The following is a 22,339-nucleotide window of genomic DNA, read 5'->3' as shown; positions in this document are numbered from 1 at the left end:
CCCAGTAGAATAGTTTGAATGTGGTGGTTATTTAATCACTTAGAGGCTTTATGTTTGACACCTCTTCATGACTCATTTTTAAATTTTTACTTATATCTAATAATGGAAGAACTGAATTTAGTTTTCAGATGCTGCTTTATATTCTTTACAAATGACTAGCATTTAGTTATACAGTACTTACTATAAGGGGTGTACAGAAGTCTCACTACAAAATATTCTGTAGCTGTAGGAGTCATGCCTAAAGCTCTGGACTGGAAGGTCATAGGTTCAAATCCTGGGTAAGACACTGATTTTTTATTTTTGATCAAGGATCTTCATGAACACACTGCAGCTCTAGTAAATGTTCTCCTCATAGTAAAAGAGAAGTTGTTGTCTATTGAATTATCTGGTAAAATAAAGGAATAATGAAAAATACACTATCCAAGCACAGTCTACAAACACAAGTCTGCTTATTTCATTAACAAATTAGCTGGATGATTATAAACAAAAATACTCTACCACTTGCTTTTCTTACTTTAAAAAAATCCCTTAATGTGAGATTTAGGATTTGAATTAGAATATTGATTTTCATAACTTTCAGGAAGTTTGAAGCAATAAATAACTAAGAACAGGGGAACTAAAAAAAACAATATGATGTCCTTGACTTTGAGAAAACTGCCTAGCTGTTTCAGATTAAAAAAATATTTATTATTTTCTATTCCTCCAAATATTAAAAAAAGAAATTCAGCAATTAATTAGAAATGTATTGCTAGGTTTTAAATGCTATTTTCTTTTTACTTGTATTACTAAGCAAACATAAAAGCAGATTGGAAGGCTCATTTCTGGCTATGAACAGATGACAAAAATCTGAAGTGAGTTAAATTAGACCAAGACTGCACATGGGAGTTAACAGGCATATTTAACATAAAGGTTTCTTGCTGAACAGGTCATATTTGAATCTATACTTGTTGAATGTATTCAATTGGTTTTCATTAGCAAAGCACAATACCCACCTGAGCCCATGATGCTCAGGCAAGAGAAATACAAAATTTGTAGATAACATTACAGAATCAGTACAGTACTACTGTATACATATAATATATATATATATTATACATATATAAGACATTAATTTGATGCGGGAGCATAATTAGCGGTTTCAGGACAAGTGCATTGAATACATTTAAGTAAAAAAAAATCACAGGTGATCAAGTGACTAAACTAAATCCCATTATGGAAAATACATGTATTTCCAAAATACACCTTGTTCACATACCATGTACATACTGTACCTTACAATTCTAATACATGTTTTTAAATGCATACTGTATATTTCTTACTGTAATCTCTTTCAGTACAATTTGGTGTTGTGTTGCACCACACTGCTGGGATTCATAGTTCTATTTCCACACATACACCACAAGTTGTATATACTGTATATTTAATTTTTTTTACTTATCTTGTAGTGTTTTTTAGGATTCATACAGAGAACATTTTGCAGCACTTATTAGGCAGGAAAAAGGATTCTTATGTCATCCAAAATCTAAAAGTCTAAAAGCCTGCCAAATTCATATACACAACCAATATACTTCATGGTAGGAATCACAAGGGATTGTGAAAGGGAACTTCAAAGTTATAAACTTCAGTATTAATTTATTTTGAAGATGAAAAAGTATAACTTGCCAGAGGTCTTATAGCAAAGTTAACATAAAATAATGAAAATATTAACAAAAAAGCCAATAGTAAGAATTTGGTTAATGCTGTAAAAACTACTTTATATGTTTTAGATCTTCAGTAAATGAAAATCATTGTAAAAGTCCTTGAGCCAGATTTTGAATATCTTCATAAAGCTATAAGTTAAACAGTTGGGCAGATAATATGTAAAGGTAGTGTGCAGTATATAAATTATAATGGTATTCATATACTATATTAATTTTATTTAAACTTTATTTGCCTTCATCATGATGAGAAAAGGAAATATGTTTTACAGTATTGCCTGCAGAACATTACTAAGGGTTTCTGTACATGATGGAAAGTCCAGAAAGTCAACTGTTCAGCACTTATTATAAAACACAGCATGAAGTACCTGAGAGACATTTCTCTACAGATGTGTTGGCCAACCCACTGATTAGTAGAAGACTGATTAGTAGAAGACGTTGCACTGTGTAGCCAGAAAAGGACACACAGGATAATGGAACTGCCCAGCTTGCCGGTCCATTATTTCACAGACCAACAAGTAAGAGTTAGTTTTGGAATACAAATAATTGCTTTACTTTTGCTGCAGAGCCATGACTGTACAGGAATAACCCACTAGTGACGTGGTGACTAATACCTTATGGGGACAATCTCCCTAATGCATTAGTGTTTTAGCCACAAACATACTGTACAACTTCACAGGGCAACACAGCTGAGCAATAAGAGCAGGAAGAAGCTTTGGCAAACCTTTCAGGCCACAGGGCATTCTCCCATGATGGAGCTCAGCGCTTCGCCGCTGCCTCTGGGGCTGTTGTGGGAAGGAGCTCTGGTATATCACGTGGGGCTGCTGCTCCCCTTCCTCCGGCTCATGTTCACGCACAGGCTCTATGAAATAGCTCCCCTCTGGCAGGCTGAAGAATCCTCTCTGTAAAAAACGCCAAGCACAAAAAGTTTATCCAACACTCTGTGGTACTGTGCCAAACCACTGAGGGAATGTACTTCCAGCACTCCCACACCACTTGGAAGAACTTCACTAAAAATTAAGATTTAGCTCATAGGCATCAGGATTCAGTTCTATAATTAAGGGTAAGGACACTTTTTACATATGCTTTTTTAAATCCTGGTATTTGCTCATATACAGGTAAACCAAAATGCAATTCTAAAAAGCGTCACAACAATTGTTTCTCAGACCTGTGATTCAATTGAAGCAACATCTAATCAATTAATCCTTTCATTTTACACATCTGCAACTGTGTTCTGCATCTGACATCAATTAATCAGGACTCAGTAATAATAATTAATAATAATTGCTTACACTTATATAGCGCTTTTCTGGACACTCCACTAAAAGCGCTTTACAGGTAATGGGGACTCCCATCCACCAACACCAATGTGCAGCATCCACCTGGATGATGCGACGGCAGCCATAGTGTGCCAGAACGCTCACCACACATCAGCTATCAGTGGGGGAGGAGAACAGAGTAATGAAGCCAATTTATAGATGGGGATTATTAGGAGGCCATGACTGGTAAAAACCGGGGTTACACCCCTACTCTTTTCGAGAAGCACCCTGGGATTTTTAATGACCACAGAGAGTCAGGACCTTGGTTTTACATCTCATCCGAAGGACGGCGCCTGTTTACAGTATAGTGTCCCTGTCACTATATTGGGGCATTAGGACCCACATGGACTGCAGGGTGAGCGCCCCCTGCTGGCCCCACTAACACCTCTTCCAGCAGCAACCTTAGTTTTTCCCAGGAGGTCTCCCATCCAGGTACTGACCAGGCTCACACCTGCTTAGCTTCAGTGGGTTGCCAGTTGTGAGTTGCAGGGTGATATGGCTGCTGACCAGCAGCTCTTCACACACAGCAAAAAAAGTGAAATTCATGAAATATCATACAGTATACTGTATGTCAGTGCTACAGAAGTGTTTTAACTTCCCTTTGAATAATTCTGCCAGAGATTTACTGGGGTTCAGTTTCACCAGAAGCAAAAGTCTATAGAGAGGCAACATGAAGCTCTAAAGATAAACTGTGCTTGTTAAAGTAAAAACTGGCATTTTTCTGAAGAAATTTTAGATTTTTAATTGGTTTAAATATGGATTTCATGTGTACAACCAAAACGTCTTCCTCTGTTCTCACACACTCTGGATGGATCACAAGCTTACAGTATACTGTTGGGAAATGTGAACAACTAAAGCTGAAAAGCGCTGCCTTTTAATTTAAAGATATAGACACTAACATGTTAACTTTATTATGCGGGATTCATCATGTATTTTGTAAACTATATGCTTTACAAAAAATAAGTAGAAACCATTTAGAGTTCACTAAAAATATATGCCAGGGAAGCAGATTAGAATTCTTATGCATTTCTTTTGGAAATTCATTGTCACTGACCCCCATAAACATTCATAAACTCCTTCACCCTTCCTCCCTCACAGTCAGGCTTGAAGCATCACATTAATCATCTGTAACTGACAGTCAGCAAAGTGAGTGAAAACTAAGCACAAACTACAGCAGAAACCCACTGAGAAAACATACTGAACACAAGGATTCAAAACTAGTTGTAAGAATTGCAACGGCAGGTAAAAAAAAGCTGACAGAAAATCCCATTCATGCTAGGATCTGAAATATTCACTTTAGCAACCCTTTCAAACATTTACTTTGCATTCCGTACATAACAGAGGTAATGCAAGTTAATTCAAAAAAACTTACTGTATGAATTCCTTCTTTGCAATTCTGTTTCTCCATTTTTGTTTAGCAACTGCTATGTGTACTTTACTTACTCAAGACATCATTCATGCCCATTTTCACACGGGGTTAAGTTTCTGATACCCATGACTAATGCTTCTATTTTGTCCCAGAAAGTTTATAGACTAAATTCATTTACTAAGCATGTTAGCTTTTTAGTTTTGCAAGAAAGGGAAAAAATACATACTGTACTACAGTATGTGGCAGCATTCCTTTCTGCAGAAACCTACCCAGAGAGGTTTATCTTTAACACAAAATTATGTTCATATTTCTCTGTTGTTTTCTCTGTTGTTTTCAAAATCGTGTTATTTCAACGCGGATTTCATGTGTTATAGATTTTAAGCCTAATGGTTTAAACTGGCTTATTTAAAACATTAATAAACACAAACACACTATGTTATTAAGCAATAGTATCACGCCTGCAATATGATTCTCCTGCTTCACCTTTCAAACAAATCATCTCAGATCAGCGATAAAATCAGTTAAGCAGTCAGACATGTCACCTTTCTTTTTCTTTGCATGACAGATGCTGTGAATTTGTTTTCTTTCTCATTACCTGAGGGATTTAGCAAATGCATTGTGACATCTTGTGGGACAGGGTTACCGACTGTTGTCTTTCAGGACCTGGAGGTCAACACTTACAAGTTTTGGTCTGCATTTTATTTCTGTGAAGGAACAATGGTTTTAAAGAATAAAATTTGGACCTTTATCACTGTATACTGTGTATATTTATTAGAAATATAATGAGATCACTTGTTCTTAATATAAATCACTTCTAAACTTAGACTTCCTTATTTAATCCAGCACCAGTTTCAGGTTATTTCACACTAATGGAAATTTCAAATGCTACATATCTCAGTTATTTTTTTGGGAAATGTACAGTACACAGACATGTTTAGTCAAATGAACATGTATAAAATCTACTATTGCACTTGTATAAGAACCTTGCAGGTTGTTAAACTGGAAACGGAACGAACTGCTGTGCAGTCGTAGAATTATTTGCTTACATGGATTAATACTGTATTATTTTATAACACTGTAAACAATCTACAGGACTATGTTAAAACTGGTTTCTTGGTTTGGGTAGTTTGGTTTGAAACAATGGATGGATATGCTAGCTGTTCACATTTGGTTCAGCTGTTCTGATTTTGAAGAGAAAATACTTTTCCCTGCTACTGAAAAAAGAAGCACTGAAATATTTTAGGAAAATATATATGTTCACTACAACATTTTTATACATGTCAGTACATTCCAATGTTCTTGAAACTAATGAAAAAACGGCACTTCAACAATCTGAGGTAAATGTTTGGGCAAAGGGGATTTCATATGTTTTATAAAAAAATAAGATCAAATTATTCTTCCATTTGCACATTTTTCTTGTCAAGTTGTACATTTGTTCTCATTGCATTTAATACCATCTCAGTTTCCTCTTCTTTGTCGCGTGAACAAACTACAATGTACAGTAATTACAGTACTTAAGCATCCAGAAAACCTCTCTCCTAATGTTTCAAGAATCGAGTCCATGGTTTGTAAAAATCTTTGTTGCAAAACCCTGTCAAAATCATGCTACTCTAGGTGAATGCCAGATGCCAAAAAAGTTCCCCCCCGCCTCCCGTGAACCACAGCTGGGACACATCAACTGCACTGTGAGTGGTGCAGTTGGAATCTTGTTAATTTCAGGCTGTGACACAAAACACTTTTCCCTGCTTCTGAAAAAGGTGAAGCACTCAAGAACACAGCTTGATCCAATACAAAATATTCCTCATGAAATAAAACTGAAATAGCTTAACTTTTTTGAGATCCACATGACTGCGGGAAAGGAAGATGACATAATAAAAAAAATCGTTAAAAAACAGTCAGACAAAGCCTTACTTAAAATTCTCATTTTACAAAAAATACTATTTAAGACCATTACAGACTCTGATGTGACATCTCCCCCCACATGAAAACTATTCTATTATCTTTTTAATTAGCCTTTTAACTTTGAATGCTGACAAATTTGTGTCTATTGGGAGGTCTTGGTTTAAGAACACCAAGGGTCTCTCAAGTGACTCAACCAGTGAAGGCAGTAGCTCAGAGCACAGACTGAGCACTATAGCCCAGACACTGCTGTTCTGAGTACGGGCTGTGTCATTAGCTGGCTGTGGTAGGACTCCCCAAGGGGAAGCACACAACTGTCTGCAGGACATACTGTAGAAGATTAGTTTGAGAATCTTGCAGGCAGAGGATGAAAAGAGACTAAATATGATGGGACTTCACTTACTGTAAAAACACTGCCTATACTGTATATTGCTGCACAAATGCAATATATTTTTTTCATAAGCTTAACAAAGGACTGAAAAGGGGTTGACAAGTTAACATGTCTCAGAGGTAAGACTTAGAAAGAAGCTCATCAAATGAATTTTTATTGGTCCACTTTGAAAGAAACCATCAGTAGTGGTATTTTAACTTTAATGTTCTACACTTTAACAAGGCAGTATTCTTAGAGCTATTGCTTAGTATTGAAGAGCAGCAACACAAAAATGCAGTCATCCGGATAACCCTTGACAACAAAGTGAATTTTTTTTTTATTCAAAGTCACATTTATAATGAGAAAATTTGTTTCGGCTTTTACACAGATGTATGGGTGCTGCTATTCAACTGAACCTCCTGCATTAGAGCTGTAAAATCTGCATGGCTTTTTCATGATAAAAAGAATCATTAACTACCTAAAACATGTACTGTATGTGAAGGACGGAACACATATCCATGAGATTATAACAGCAATGATTTTTCTGGACACTGACAACTCCACTAGATGTTACAAAAGTCTTCCTTTAACTTAAAGAGGCAGCTAATCTCAAACCTTAGACAAACAGCCGTTGAAGATTAAGGGGAGAAGAAAGCAATGCAACTAAAACAGCATCCAGTCCCATTGAAGCCAAGCATTTCAGGAATGATGGGGATTTGAGTACTGCTGGCAAAACAAGAGTTTGCCTCTCAGAGGAACACAAAGAACTCTGGATAAATAAGCTGATTACAATAATGGGCAGAAACTTGCAAACCTGTGCCAATTTACACCGAGGAGGTCTTTTTGTGAAGGCTTGCTGATTCTAAGGAGGCTTAATTATGTGCATTTTATCATCCCCAACAAGGCCTAGTGCTTTAAGGGCTGTAAAAACATGAAAATATGCCCCTACTATAAGGCACAAAAGTAAACAATCATAGGTCCTTATAAATAAATCAACTAACCACTAAAAAATTATATCTGATTGAAATGCACTGTGTCTGCAAGGAGCATACTCAATAACAGGTACAGAGACATATTTGTGGACACCCCAGTGATGAGGGGCTCAACCTGAAATGTGTGGCTAATACAGGCTTGTTGGATGACAGTGTATGTATTGTACATCTGCAAAAAAAAAACACTGTTTCACAGGCCATGACGGATAAACTCAAAATCCCTAGGGCAATAAAGCATGAATGTTTGAGAAGGAGCGTGACGAAAAAGCAGGTTCACACATTTTTTTGTATTGTTAAGAAACACCATTAAATTGGGCTTGTAATCCTCTGATGTACCACCCTGAAGGCATAAAACACTCACTTGCTCTGTAACTATTACATGAGAACTTATAAATAAACACAAGCCCTTTACCAGTCATGTGAAATCAATACTATGACGCAAAACTGAATCTTACAAATTCTTGAAGTCAGTCTCCTTCAAGCAAATAATAAACCCTGATATTTAAACCAAAGTCGGGAATTAATAAATGACTTTAGGATACGTTATTTAGTACATATATTATCATATATCACAATGCTATTATAATACATCATCTATAATTCAAAGACAAAAGATATACAGATAAATATCCTACATAATTCAGTAGCAGTATAACATGTCAATAATTCAGAAAACAAGATGCACCAGAATTTTCTTCCTAAATATTATTCAAAGGCAAGCTAATAAAACTAAATTAACAATGTACCAAATTTGTCTGACAATATAAACATTAGGTTAGAATGGGACCAAATTTACTTCATTATTTCAGTGTAAACACAAGCAGACTAGTCTCCTAAAACAATAAAAATAACTCTAGTCCACTTCCAAATAAATGTAAGACAACTGAGCTACTGTAAGTGTGAACAGCTAGCATATCAACACATTGTTTCAAATCAAACTACCCAAACCAAGAACCCAGTCTTAACACAAATTTGCAGATTATTAACAGTGTTCACTTTGATCTAAATCGATAGTTACAAACAGCTCCAAACAACTTAATTTACTTGTAACATCCATTTCCAAACACCACTTAGAAGATTAAAGGCCACAAGGCAGGACTCTAGTCCATTTGATTAGAACCTAGCTATCCAAAAATAAACATCTCACAGCAAAAGACCTACAAAATGTATCATTTATTCTCTCATCCTAGCGTTAATCCCGCATCAGCAGGGTATGTTTGACACCCGTCTCCATTTGGTGGTTTGAACCAAATCTTTGAGCTGACGTTGCCATTAAATGCGACCGAGAATACTCCAACCGGCACTTTGCTCCGCCTGCCGTCAGAGTGGGGGGAGGTGGGGGGGGAGGAGAACAAAGTAATGTAGCCAATTCATAGAGGGGGATTATTAGGAGGCATGGGAAATTTGGCCAGGAGACCGGGTTACACCCCTACTCTTTTCGAGAAACACCCTGGGATTTTTAAAGACTACAGAGAGTAAGGACACAAAATATATCATTTATTATTTTCCATAAATATACAGTACTCCTGATGTTGACACTTAAATTTACATTAACATCATAGCACGGTGGTGAAGCGGATCCCATTGCTACATCACAGTTTTGGGACCTTTGGTTCAATTCCTGGGTTGCTATCTGCTTGGAATTTGCATGTTGTCATGTGGGTTTTCTTCCAAAATCCAAAGACATTTGACAATTGGTTTCTGGGTTAAGTGGCCCTGGTGTGAGATGGACAGGTATCCCATCCAGGGTGTATCCTGCCTTGCGCCCATGATTTGTGCAATTAGGCTCACACTCCCCTGTGACAATGAATTGAGTAAAGCAGCTAGAAAATGGATGGATGGATAGATTTTCTGTAATGCATAATTAAGAATTACTGTGTCTACTGCCTCTGGGAAGCTGTGTAAATGAGAGACATCATAGTATATGATGGCATTTGCACTAATTTTGGAATCACCATTTTGACCACAAATCTGACTGCCAACACATTCAGAACACTCTCTGTGAAGGACCCTTAAGCATTCCCATGAGAAATTGCACCTGGTTCACTGTGCAAAGTTCTACTTCACACTGCACTCTGGAAAACCCAGTGTTTTCAGACTTTATGCTGGTTTCAAAGCTATCCCAGAACCTTTTATGCTTTCCTACACCCACACAGATCTTGCTTCATGTGTTAATGCTCTTTTCCCAGAGGCCTGGGTTCCACCATCTGGACTAGGTTATATTTTATCTTTCTTTCTGGTGTTGTGGTTAGGAACCTCAGCATAAAAAAAGAGACAGCATGGGTTTTACTGAAGGCTACCACTAAGCATTTTTATCCAAATTCTGCAGATTACTAAAGTTAGGAGAAAAAAATGTTAAATATTCGTATGACCAAAAACATACACTCTTCAAAATCCAACATTTAGCTACACAGAATACCTCTGAATGCTTATAATGTGAAATCAATATTTAAAAGAACTGTGTTGACCAGAGAAAGGTATAATAATGTAAATGTTATGGGTCTATTTGACATTATGGACATCTTTATCTGAATGATACATACAAGACTGGAATATGTAGTTCAGGTGGGTAGCTGCGTCAGCATGCGTAGGCTGCAAAGGAACAAGTAATAGTTTATTCCATGCTGAAAAAAAGAAGAAAGAAAACACAACGTTTCGGCCGTGGAGCCTTCTTCAGGTGTGAGCTTGGAAGAATGGAGTGAGACTGGAATATGGCTTACACTGGCTTACCGGTGAGCTATCACCTGATAGAAGAGTGGGATGTCTCTCAGTGATGTCACTGCATGCCACCTGGCAGTGCTCAAACAACTACAGTATGTGCCTCCAACTGAGATGTCCCACTTACAATTGCTTAATATCCCAGAGTCAGTCTGGGACCATCTGGACTCTACAGCTCAACCTGACAGCCCAGCGCCTTTTGTGGTTGTACCACTCCAGATCCCTGTAGGATCATAAAAAGATATTGCCAGCATTTTCTGGCAGAACACTATGACTGACCAGCATATCATCGTCCTGACAATAAATAGTCTTCATAGATCTGATTTACATCTGATAAGCACAAATGCAATTCCAAGATCTAGAACAGCTACAGTGGTAAGAAACGAGTCTTGTTCAAGTAAACTTGAAGAATGTAAATTAAAATTATTTTTAAAATATTTACTACAGGTTGCTAGTGAATGCCATATTGACTTCATTTTACTTATATTTATGTTTGCAGTTTTTATTTTACTGGAGTAAAGTGAATTCTGCCTTTGTGTAAATATACTTTTCATGAAGAAAGAAAACAGGAAATTAAGATAAGCATGCCATATGGGCACAGCAGGATGAGTGGATAGCTCAAAATCACATTCAACTTGTCACGCTCATTACACCTAGAGGGCGCTCTACGTTCCTTCTGTTCCTAGTTCCCTGTGATTATTCATGTCTTTCTGGTGTCTTGTTGTGTAGCCTATTTATTTCCTGCTTCTGCTCTGCTACTCGCTTAGCATTGTTGTTCACTTGCCCTGAGACCCACCTAGCACCAGGTCACTCCTGTCCTTGGCCTGAGGGCATAGGTTTCTATACGGCTTCCCCTGAACAGCTGAGCCCAGGCTAACCCACGTCTCTCCGCTACGCATAGGGTCTTGATCGCTCTCCTGCCATTCCACGGTTCGTCCTATCGGACTTAAGTGACACAACCCAAAATAGCTAATATATAATTTTTAAAAAATATTTATTTCTAGATTTCTTTATTGCAATAATCTGAGGGAAATCTTAGAAATTAATTATTATTCAAAATTTCATTAAACTTCAGTCATTTTTGCATGATTTCTTTGGTTCTTAAAATGTATTAAAATTGGAATAATAAATATTCCTCTTAGCAATGTCAAATAATATAATTAGGAAAACTGGATACACTTACAGACACCACTAAAGTCTACAGAGCATCATTATTAAAAATTCACCTTACTGTATGTCTTAAATCACTTAACCTATCAATTAACAAGAAATCTCAACTGCCACTTGCAAGGATGAATGAGTTTTCAAGTAAGGCCATTTCAACAGTAATGATTTATTACACTCAGAGAATACCATTGTTGGGTACATAAGGTTGCCAGTATATTTGTTTGAGAATGTATTTACAGTTTTAAAACTGTCCAAAGATGTGTGAGGAGGTTGTTTGTTTTTTACACTGGCATGAAAATCGAAATGCGAATGCTCCCATGTCTCTCAACCTGTAAAAACATGTGACTGAGTGCATCATGGGTATGTATGATCCTGGGTCATATCACTAGCAGGCTGTGACCCAAATTAACCATGTAGTGGTGCACACAACTGGATGAGCATGACCATCAGATGTATTGTGATTTGTAGACCAGGCTCTCTCAGCAAATGGTAACACAGTGACCACTATGACACCACTTGCAGGCATGCTTTGTCATCAGTCAGGGACTTTCCTTTTCTCCAGATGGCACTGAATGTCCTGAATGGAGCTGCACAGCCTCTATTGAAAGACGACTTGAAGGTGGGCAGATCAGAAGACTCTGCTCCCACATCCTAATCTTCCCCTGTGTGCGGTTACAGGGTTTGCTGCCAATCCATTATAAATGTGCAATTGGCTACTCCAAATTAAGTGGCTAAATAAATAAAAAAAAACTGACATTTGTAAAATCTACAAAAAATTAAAATATAAAGATCACTTATTTTCTGAAATCACATTTTCTGAAACGGGAAAATACAAAAATTGTTTTTTGTCTGCAGTGACAGTTGAGGTTACCCAGCATCTTCCTGCCATACATCATGACATTGTGCATGTCTAGAGCAGTCTGCCATTCTGCAAACAAAGTCAATTAAATGGATTCCAATAAAAATCAGAGAATAAAAGAGACAAATTATTGGAATGGAGAGAAAACTGAAAAGCAAAAACACATCTCAGAAAGTATAAATGGGCATGCGTGCCTTCAGCAAGGAAAACACATACACTCAAGAGCTGCGTAAAGTCAGGCTAAATCCTAGTTAAAACCTTTATCAAAAACGTTCATCACAACTTCAGTCCAAGCAAAGAATCAGAATCCGTAATAATCTCAGTCAAAGAGCTCCAAAGATTATGGTCCTAGCCACCCACAGATTTCAAATATAAAGAAACGCCTGCACAACAGACTGAAGTACATGTGCATCTGCATAATTAAACAACAAAATCACAGAGGTACTCCTGATTTCCACTGATGAATTAAAAATTAAAATTCTGAAATCATCCCAAAGATGAAAAAGTAAAGGCTATCCATACAAATATGAGAATATTTGATACTTTCTGGGGCACTTTATCCAAGAACAAAACTAAAAACTAGCATGAAACCTAACTCCCCCAGTCCTCAAGGGTTCCCCATTTACATAAGCAAAGAGATATTGTGGTTAAATTAAAGAGCTACTGGAGGGAGTTTAATAAAAGTAAACAGTTATCTTCACTGAGCAAGCTCAACTACTGGTAAGATAAATCTTTTCATACATTAGGGTTCCTCAGTCTGGGAAGACTTCCATGGCTTATACATCAAGCCTTGCTTGAATAGATGTGAACCCCCTCTGCAACAAAAGCAAGGCTTCTGGCTCGCCTCAGACCTGGGGTCAAGGATAGAGACGGTAAGCTTTGTAGCAGTGTAACTCTCAAAACACACGGACAGCTAAGGACTGGACACAGTCTGGAAGCTGCAGGTGATGCACTGTATCACAAGGTCCTAGATTATTTAATTCCTTTAAAGAGTCCAAAAGAATGCCCAGGGAGTCCCTTCAACACTTTGTTTTACTATACCTGGACACAAAATCTTGTTGCACAGTTTGGCATAGAGTACTGTGGCAGCTTCTTGCAAAGCATGTTACAACAAATAAAGACTGACTGATTGATGGATGCAAATCAGTCTTCTACAATACCGTAAGTGCTCGTCAAGCCCTGGGGGAACATGAAAAAGTAATACTGCAGATTTGGTTCGCATTTTGTAAACTTATACTTTTTTGTTTAGTTTATTGTTTGTTTTTTAACAGTGTCTGGCTTTGACTTTCCCTCAGTATACTGTATAGAGAAATGGTTTTGAACCTTGCAGCTGCATGGTGGTGTGTCTGTTGCCCCACAATAGCCCATTTTAAAAAGGTCCCAGTTATGAAACGCTCTGTGTTGCATCACAGTTACCACACATTAAAATAATGTTCCAACACAATGGAAAGCAACTGCCATTTTTGCACTTCATCAATAGGGTCTCTTTCGCACCGATGAGTTCTGATCACAAAAAGCAACCCCACAAAAGTGGTTCAGAGACAGCACAGATTCTCTATAGTTGTGGCATGCTGACTCTGAAGTGGTATAGGAAGTATGGTTTTGTGCAGTTCTACGCATATTGTATACTCATGGCTGTATACATGGGAAGATAAAAAGTACCACAAATGATTCAAGGACTAACTTCACTCAGTAAAGACAATACATTGCACTTTAAAAAATATGATTTTAAAAGCCCTATACTTTCAAGCCATTAACACACATCTGTTCATTCTTGCACATCTTAGCAAATCAGTGAAACCTGAATTTGGCTTGCATTTTTACAAACCCAAGAGCTATATATTCATGAAAATAATGCATTGTGAAAACGGTCTTTTGAAATGCAAATGCTTCTGGGAACGAAAGGCTTATCCTCTGCCCTTGCTTCCTATATTGTGCTTAATTAATTGCATAATGAATAATTACCTGTTTTGACAATCAACACAGTCCATTTTACAAAACAACTTAAGTATCCCTCTTTTTTGCAATTTCTGTCATTCTGTATTCACTCTGTGTATTAACATGTGATGTTAAAAGCAAATTCAGTCCAGTCATTTTCTCAAAGAGAACAACTTGAACTCAAAGCGTTTGTATAGCTTTTGTCTAATGGGGATTCTTCATTAAATATAGACCTTTGATGCCTGGTGACTATTTCCCATACTGAAAAGCACCTTGCACATCAACTAGAAAAGCATAGGCCAGGAACAGAGAATGTGTCACATTTAACATGCCTATTGTACACCAAAGTGTTTTTGTGCAGATCCAGTGCAGGCCTAGGAATATTTGTGAAGAGCAGAGCTAGACTTTTGTTGGAAACCAAGAGTGAAAGTAAAAGACATCATTGTAATGATATAAAAATATGTTTATTGCCGATGTAAAGCCTATACCCCTGACATTGTAGATATTCTGAAACTACAGTAGCACAAGCCTACTGTACATATTTGTTTACTTACTAGGGGACACTTTTGCTATGATATTCAGCAATGTATACGTATCCAGTACACTTCTACTCAGGTGGAAAACACCTGAAGAACAGGAAATCCCTATTAATATTACTGGAATCCTTCCTATACCTTAATCTTATTTCTGGAATGATACTTGATCATTAAAATCAATGTCATGACGGTTGTATCTCTGTCCATGGCGCAATTTGCCTCAAGGTGGGTTCAGACATGTTGCAGGCCTTGGGTTTAACTGACTGGTTGAACCTCGGTTCACTTATTTACAGAACAAGCCGTCTTGTCATGCCTTCCTCAGGGTTCAAGTGTTTTAGTGCAAAGGGCTTTGGTGTACCTTGGGATTTTATACTAGAAAGTCTCCTTGTTTTCATTACAACCAATACCTAATTAGTCACAATTAATGTGATCTTTAGTTAATGGTTAACAATCCAATACAATCTGAAGAAATGTCCCATTTTCTCAGACCCGTTATTAAATCTTGGTAGCAAAATACATTAATTGATGGTATGAAGCAGAAAATCATTAACTTTGTGAAAGTACTGAATAGTCACCATGTTGTCGATAACCCCTGGTATCAGTTAGGGTGAGAGCAAGAGTTTACATGAAATCCTGCCCTTCCTGCTGCATAAGTGAATAATACAGGTTGTGCAGCAAACATTTCACCACAGAATGTTCCAATGTGGTCTGTATGCAGAGTAAGTTGTATTTGTCAGAAAAATCATCAAAACATCTACTGGACTAAAGGAAATACATTCACAAGTCTGCTTGTTTACAATGTAATAAGGCTACTTCACATCACTGGATGTTGTGTTGTCTCACTCTGAATAGCTGAATATGATTCTGAGCAAACCTGGAAATTTAGTCTATTACGTGATGTAAGTTCCCTGTCACTGTGGTTTGAAATGCATTCATCAATGCTGTTTCTTTCTAACCCTGAAATATAAAAATAACTGTATAGCTCCCCTTTTACCGTGATTTCAGTATGTGAAAAGCAAGGCCTTTCTTACCAAATAGGAAACTTTTAGGAAAGTAATATGCTGGAACTACTTAATACTAGGGTAAACATTAAGTGTTTCATAAATTCACCAAAGGACACCAAAGGTCACACAAAATGAGCTGCAACACAAACAATCTACTCCACATTCCCTCCACACCAAACCAAGCACAGATCAGCTGTTAGTGCACAAGAATGTGTATGAGAAGCCAGATGTTACTGTAACGTTATGCTAAGAATAAGTCCCATTTTGGTATGGGAGGGGGAGGGAATTATTTCATTCCTTCCATCCATTGCCACCATATCTACAAAAGGTCACATGGAACAATCTACTTGTTCCACCAATCTTTTTCACAGTCCACCAGAAGGACATTCATTCCCTTATCCAGCAGCTTAAACCTAGAACAACATTGCTGCCAAAATCAACACTGTCTCTTGCTCTAAAACTGCATAGTTCCACAGATGTATAGAAAACAGCCAAACATGTTTTAAGATGCCTGGGCAGGTCCACTGCTGCATATACAGTGTCATGAAAAAGTATTTGACCCCTTCCTGATTTCCTCTACTATTGCATACACTGGATGTTTTCAGATCTTAAGATATAATGTGAATAAATAACACTAAACACAAATAACAAATATCTGCAATAACAGATGAAATCAGGAATAGAGGAAATACGTTTTCACAGCACTGTACTGTACTTTCCCAGTTAATGTTAATTAGCAAGGTATATCTATCCATGATAAATCATGTTCATATTTGTTTTGCTTTATTTTCCTCTTGAAATACTATTTCAATTAGAAATGTAAATGTCACCACTGTTTTTTCTTATAACTTATAACTGTCTTACATTGAATTTAAAGAATAGAACACTTATCTACTTGACTGCGTTAACAAATAGACTCTTGAAAGATAACTATTATGTCTTTTATGCATGCACATCTGAAAGCTGGACACATTTTAACAGTAATCAATATTTATTGAAAAATATTTATGTTTTAAAGTGCTTAATTATTAAAAACATGAATATTAAATATTTACTTCCTATTGTAAAATTAATACTGGTTTTTTTTCTTTGCTTGTCACTATAAAACATCCAAAGGAACAAGTAATAGGTTTATTCCATGCTGGAAAAAAAAGAAGAAGGAAAACACGTTTCGGCCATGGAGTCTTCTTCAGGTGTGAGCACCCACCTGAACTACTAAAACATCCAAAGCTGCATTTTTATCTTTTTAAAGTCCAAGAACAATAAAAGTGCAAGAGGGGAGAGACTTGGCCCTTTAAGGGCCTTAACCAGTTCACTTTGACAACAAGGACAACCCAATACAGATAAAAGGTGCTCTGAAGCCAGAAAAGCATTATTCTGGTAAACAAGTGACAGCATATACTGTATATGTGGTAATTTGCTCTCTCTTTAAGAATACATTTTTATTTGAAGCAATTTTAGACATGAAATAGTCATGCAGTGCAGAAATTGGACCTCTTCTTGTGTCTATTGCAGTAATTAGATCAGCCACTGGAACACAGGGCAAATGTCCCATGACACCCCATAGGCACAAAGACTCAACAGAGTCTGAAATCCAGTATATGAAATTAGATGACCTAGGGTGCAAGTAAGTTTCCCTTAAATCCTGTAAGGTACACAGTCTAGTGCATGATTCGTTTTCTTCCAAAAGAGAAGCAAGGAAAACAAATGAAAACCTAATAGAAAGTGACAGCTGCTCTACACCATTAACATCAGGAAAAAATCTGTGCAACATAAATTATACAGTCAGTTTCTAGTGTTAGGAAAAATTGAGCCATTGCTAGACAATTCAAAGACAGCATTCTATCTTTTTTCCTAGAAACTGTGACTATAAATTCATATTGTGAAACAGGCAAACTAATCTTTTGTGGCAGTTACATCTTGTCCTTTGGGAAACAACGCAAAACTCATAAAAGAAATGCCATCAGGTAGCATCTTCTTAAAATTGATTGTGAGCTGACCTATCCACTGCTTCCAACGTCCAACTGGACACACAGTGATAAATCACTGGACTAATATGATGAGAAAGATAAGGAATATCCCTTATAATATAATGCAATAAGACTTCAGTCCACAGTGCAATTTCTCAAGATCTACATTTATATTGAAGAATTCCCAAGCGCTTTGGGAAAGCCTTAACAACAAAACAAAAAAATCAGTGGATATTCAATTTGACAATATGATGCCCCAACCTGCTTATCTGAAAACTTGAACTGTACTTGAAACCAGCATTACTCTGAAGCTGTCTTTGGTCCCCTGATCTCACAAAACAATAATTTGAGGTTTCCCTCAAATAACCCCATTTTCTGAAATAGATCATGCAAGTGTTTTCATTACAACTTTTTGAAGTACATCAGTGAAACTAAACAGCGGGGCTCCTCTGAAATGTCAGGTCTTCTTACTCTCATTTCACATTTAAGATGCGTCTTCTGCAACACACTTTTGTGCAACACAAAGGTGTAATATTCCCCCTTCTTCAAAAGAGCTGCCAAGCAACATTTGATTATTTATATATTTTATTATTATAATCAAGTACTTCTATCTTGGGGCACTAAACTAACATCAGCCTATCTGTTAAGTACAACAACCATGTGGAAGTGGTTTATTTCTTCCTGTACCTTAGCTGTGCACTTTGGTGTAAATGCCAAGTCTCTGAAACCATGTGGACATAAAGAATGATTGCTTTAGAAAGGGCTCTTCTGTCTCCTGCTTTTCCTGCACATGTCCCTTAATAAAAAAAGCATACCAGCAGTCTGGACAAAGAAGGCCTTAAAACCTTCTGGTAGTGAGATTTAGTGAAATATAAGATTATGATCCCAGTATTTGTGTTGACTGTTCAATAGACCACTTTTATGAAATGTTATTTTTTTCTCCATCCAATGGCATTTTTTTCTTATCAAAAGAAAACATTCTGCAACTATTAGACGTGTTGCTAATTTAAGAAAAAAAGCTTTGTTGTATTTTTTGTTTTTGCACTTGCAATGAACTGTGGAAAATTGTAAAATCTGTAAAGGACGAGGAACTGCTTTCTCCATTCCTAAAAAGGAACCAGTGAATGCCGCATACTGTAGCTCTTAATAAGTCAATATTTCAACAGATGTCAGAAACAAAAAGAAACTTTCTCTTATTACAAAATAAAATATTTCCCCTTAGGTGAACACACTTCATCACAAAAAGAATGTGTTTTATTGACACACATGATCAAAGCAGATAATGTTCTTGCATTCAGTAAACTAAAATTGTGAATCCAAACGCTAGATAGCACTTACGCAGACAAGTTTAAAGATTTCACACTATTAAATGTTAGATTTCAGTTATATAATGTTCCATTAATTTTTCAAAAGCAAGTGAACATCTGTATACAGATGAGCATCTACAGATGCAATATAGTTAAACATTCAGCAGACAATCCTATACTGCTGAAGTGTGCTCCATCCCAATAAAATGAAAGAATAATGTACTGCGTTTAGTATCACCAAACAAAAGAACAGTCTTCGAAATGTGATTGTCTAATTCTGATGGTTTCCTTTTACAATACAGTTTTGCTGACAGATCAACAGCAGCAATACGCATTTTTAAGAAATACTCAAATCATCCTGAAAACAGTGAGCAAAAGAATGCGTGACCGCTTCCAAACTGAACTTTTGTGAACACAAAAGCACATTCCAGTGCTGCTGTATGCCTGCTGCATGTTAATTGCAATGTGAAAACCAATTAATATTTAGGGATGCTGTAGCTGTGCATTGACTTTGAAACCTTGTGGAAGTGGCTCACCACTGTGTATTATTATTAATAGGTTTATGAATTAAATGTATTACTTAATCTGACATTTTTATGGTAAAACATTTCTAAATCTCAAGGAGCTATTGTATTGTTAATATTTCTCAAAATTCCACTTTATTTTGTCTAATGTATGTGAAGAAATGTGCAAGATCTGGATGCATACTGTTTCATTTAAAAACTGACAGCACAATATAACACTCTTCATATTAATATTCAGGAAAAGCCATTCTGCATCAAAGCTAATTTAAAATAACTTATGATATTTTTTTATTTGGTTTTATAACCAATTGTGCAGTTACAGTGAATTAATGTAAAATACATTCACTGTAGCCAAATACTTTAAGATACCTCAAGATACGCACCATCCCATTAGAATTTTACCCTTTAAATGAAGTAAATAGGTGACCTCAGAAAAGTGCCTGGAACCAGACTGAGAATACTGTATGATAAAAGGTAATGATAATAAATGACTCAGTGAGAAGAGTGATTTTTGTGAGCCACTTATCTGTGACCCAATACACAAACAAAAGGGCAAGAAATAATGCCTCATTATATTATTGAATAGTGTAGGTAATTACCTGTTTTCTTTGAGACCTCAAAGGTACAGAACCTATTAAAGAAAAACAGATTGTTTAAAGTAGAAAAATACTGTCAACCATCTTTCCATACAGTATATACTTTCAGTATATACACTATTTACTTCATACAGGGGTATCTCTTAGACATGGTCAAATGTGTTTTGGTCACATAATACTGCAGTTAATTAATAATTAAGTAATCATCCTTTCTCTTTTTCACATTTAAGTGAAAAGGGATTCATATCTGAGTACACACTTTAACAAAGACATCAAATGCAACAGGTGCACCCTTGAAATGCATGTAATTTTTCAGCCTTCTGTCAGTTACAGAAGTTACAGAAGAGCCAAAACCTTCCAATTAGATTGTAATCACTGACTTAAAATAGAACACATTTAGATTTTCCTCTCTTAAGGAAATTACAATACTAAAGAAAGTGGGAAAGTGGGAAAGAGTCTAACACTGATGAAGAACTATTATTCTTAACATAATCTATATTTGTCAATTCTGTAAATGTTTGGGGATATCGTGGTGGTTGGGTACTGCCTCTGAAAAACTTACCGCGGTACTGCAATACATACCACTGTTTACCGCAAACTATTTTGAATGTTTATATATGGAGACTCTCTCATAGTTTGATTTCTTACTAAAGCATATTGAGATGTATACAATATAAAGTCATGAAAATTATGTTGTTCTGTTGTTTTATTGGAACCAAAGAACTATAAATAACACTGAACAGTGTAACAGAACAATTTAACAAGATGCAGATTTTTGTCAATCATTAAATGATTAAATCTTTTTTTCACAAGGTATTGGAGGTTCATTGTGCTTAGCAAGATTGTAAGGTGCTTGTAAGCTGTAACATTTTTTCTTTACAATGAGTAAAGTTGACATTCACAACCTTATGAAACATGTTTAGCATGTTCAATTGCCCTTGGCTATTTCATTTAAAACTTCATAGAATCCTCAATACTTGCTTAAAACATTGCTGAGACAAGACATTCTACTGTATATTGACTTAAACAGCTTAACACAATCTTACTTGCAAAAAAGAAAAAAATCAAAGCATGTCTAATGGTAGTAATGGCATTAAAAACATGATCATGAAGACTAGACTTCCTTCCCGATTAGAGTAAATTACAGAGCAAATTTTTAGAGAAATTACAGAGCGTGCTGGTACGTACCACGAGACTAAAGAACCGCGTTTTACTGGTGTACAGTTTTTACCATGCACCTCTAGCAGTTAGCATCAGACTGAGGCTCTGGATTCAGTTCTGGTTCTGGGGTGCTACCTGTACCTGCATGGAGTTTGTGAGGTCTCCTTGTATTTGCGAGGGTTTTCTCCTGGTGCTCCGGTTTACTCCCACGGTCCAAAAACATACTGTTAGGTATATTGGCTTCTGGAAAAATTGGCCTTAGGTGTGAGTATGTGCATGTCTGCCCTGTGATGGATGGTGTCCCATCCAACATGTACCCTGCCTTGCATCCGTTGCTTGCTAGGATAGGCTCTAGCAACCCCCTTGATCTGAATTAGAAAAAGTAGGTAGAAAGTAAAGCTGGTATCACTTGTTCTTCTTGGCCATTTTCCTTGGTTTAATAATAATAGCAGTACAATATATATAGAACTACTCTATCTCACTTTTCAAAATTCAAATGAGCAAGAAGGGGATACTGTATCACGCAGCTGGGTGACAGTTTAATTTCATGAGTTATTTCTTTTAACAGTTTGTTAACAGTAAATGAGTGGTCGTTGAGTTTAGATTTTAAACTATTTTTAGTTTGTGGTCAATTAAATACTGTATGAATCTCAAATGCCCAAGAAGAGTAAGAGGCATATTCAAAATCACTGTCTAAAATATAGATATCTAAAACACTATACACTAATAGCTGTTATGACATAATATGGGGTATAATTGTTACGGAGGTGATACTCTCATCAGAGCGACATATGTTGCTACCACAGCTACAAACGTAGCTACAGGAGCAACAGGAGCTTTGTAACCTAACAAGCAGCAGCTGTGGGCAGTTTTATAATCCAACTGTGTACAGTACTTCCCTGAAGGAGAAAAC

The 22,339-nt window shown here is 36.6% G+C and overlaps 1 protein-coding gene across 1 annotated transcript in view; it reads right to left on the bottom strand.

The window, feature by feature from the left end:
* The window catches only part of adamts12 (ADAM metallopeptidase with thrombospondin type 1 motif, 12), a 153,483-nt gene that overhangs the window by 111,474 nt on the left and 19,670 nt on the right, over positions 1–22,339 (bottom strand). Inside the window, exon 3 of the mRNA XM_088628774.1 lies at positions 2,422–2,599. Coding sequence (XP_088484900.1) covers positions 2,422–2,599 — 178 coding nt within the window. The remainder of the gene's footprint in view (positions 1–2,421; positions 2,600–22,339) is intronic.

This window comes from Lepisosteus platostomus, chromosome 4 (assembly GCF_059453375.1).
Source record: "Lepisosteus platostomus isolate fLepPlt1 chromosome 4, fLepPlt1.hap1, whole genome shotgun sequence".
NCBI lineage: Eukaryota > Metazoa > Chordata > Actinopteri > Semionotiformes > Lepisosteidae > Lepisosteus > Lepisosteus platostomus.
This window is presented reverse-complemented; position numbering and strand designations above follow the sequence as displayed.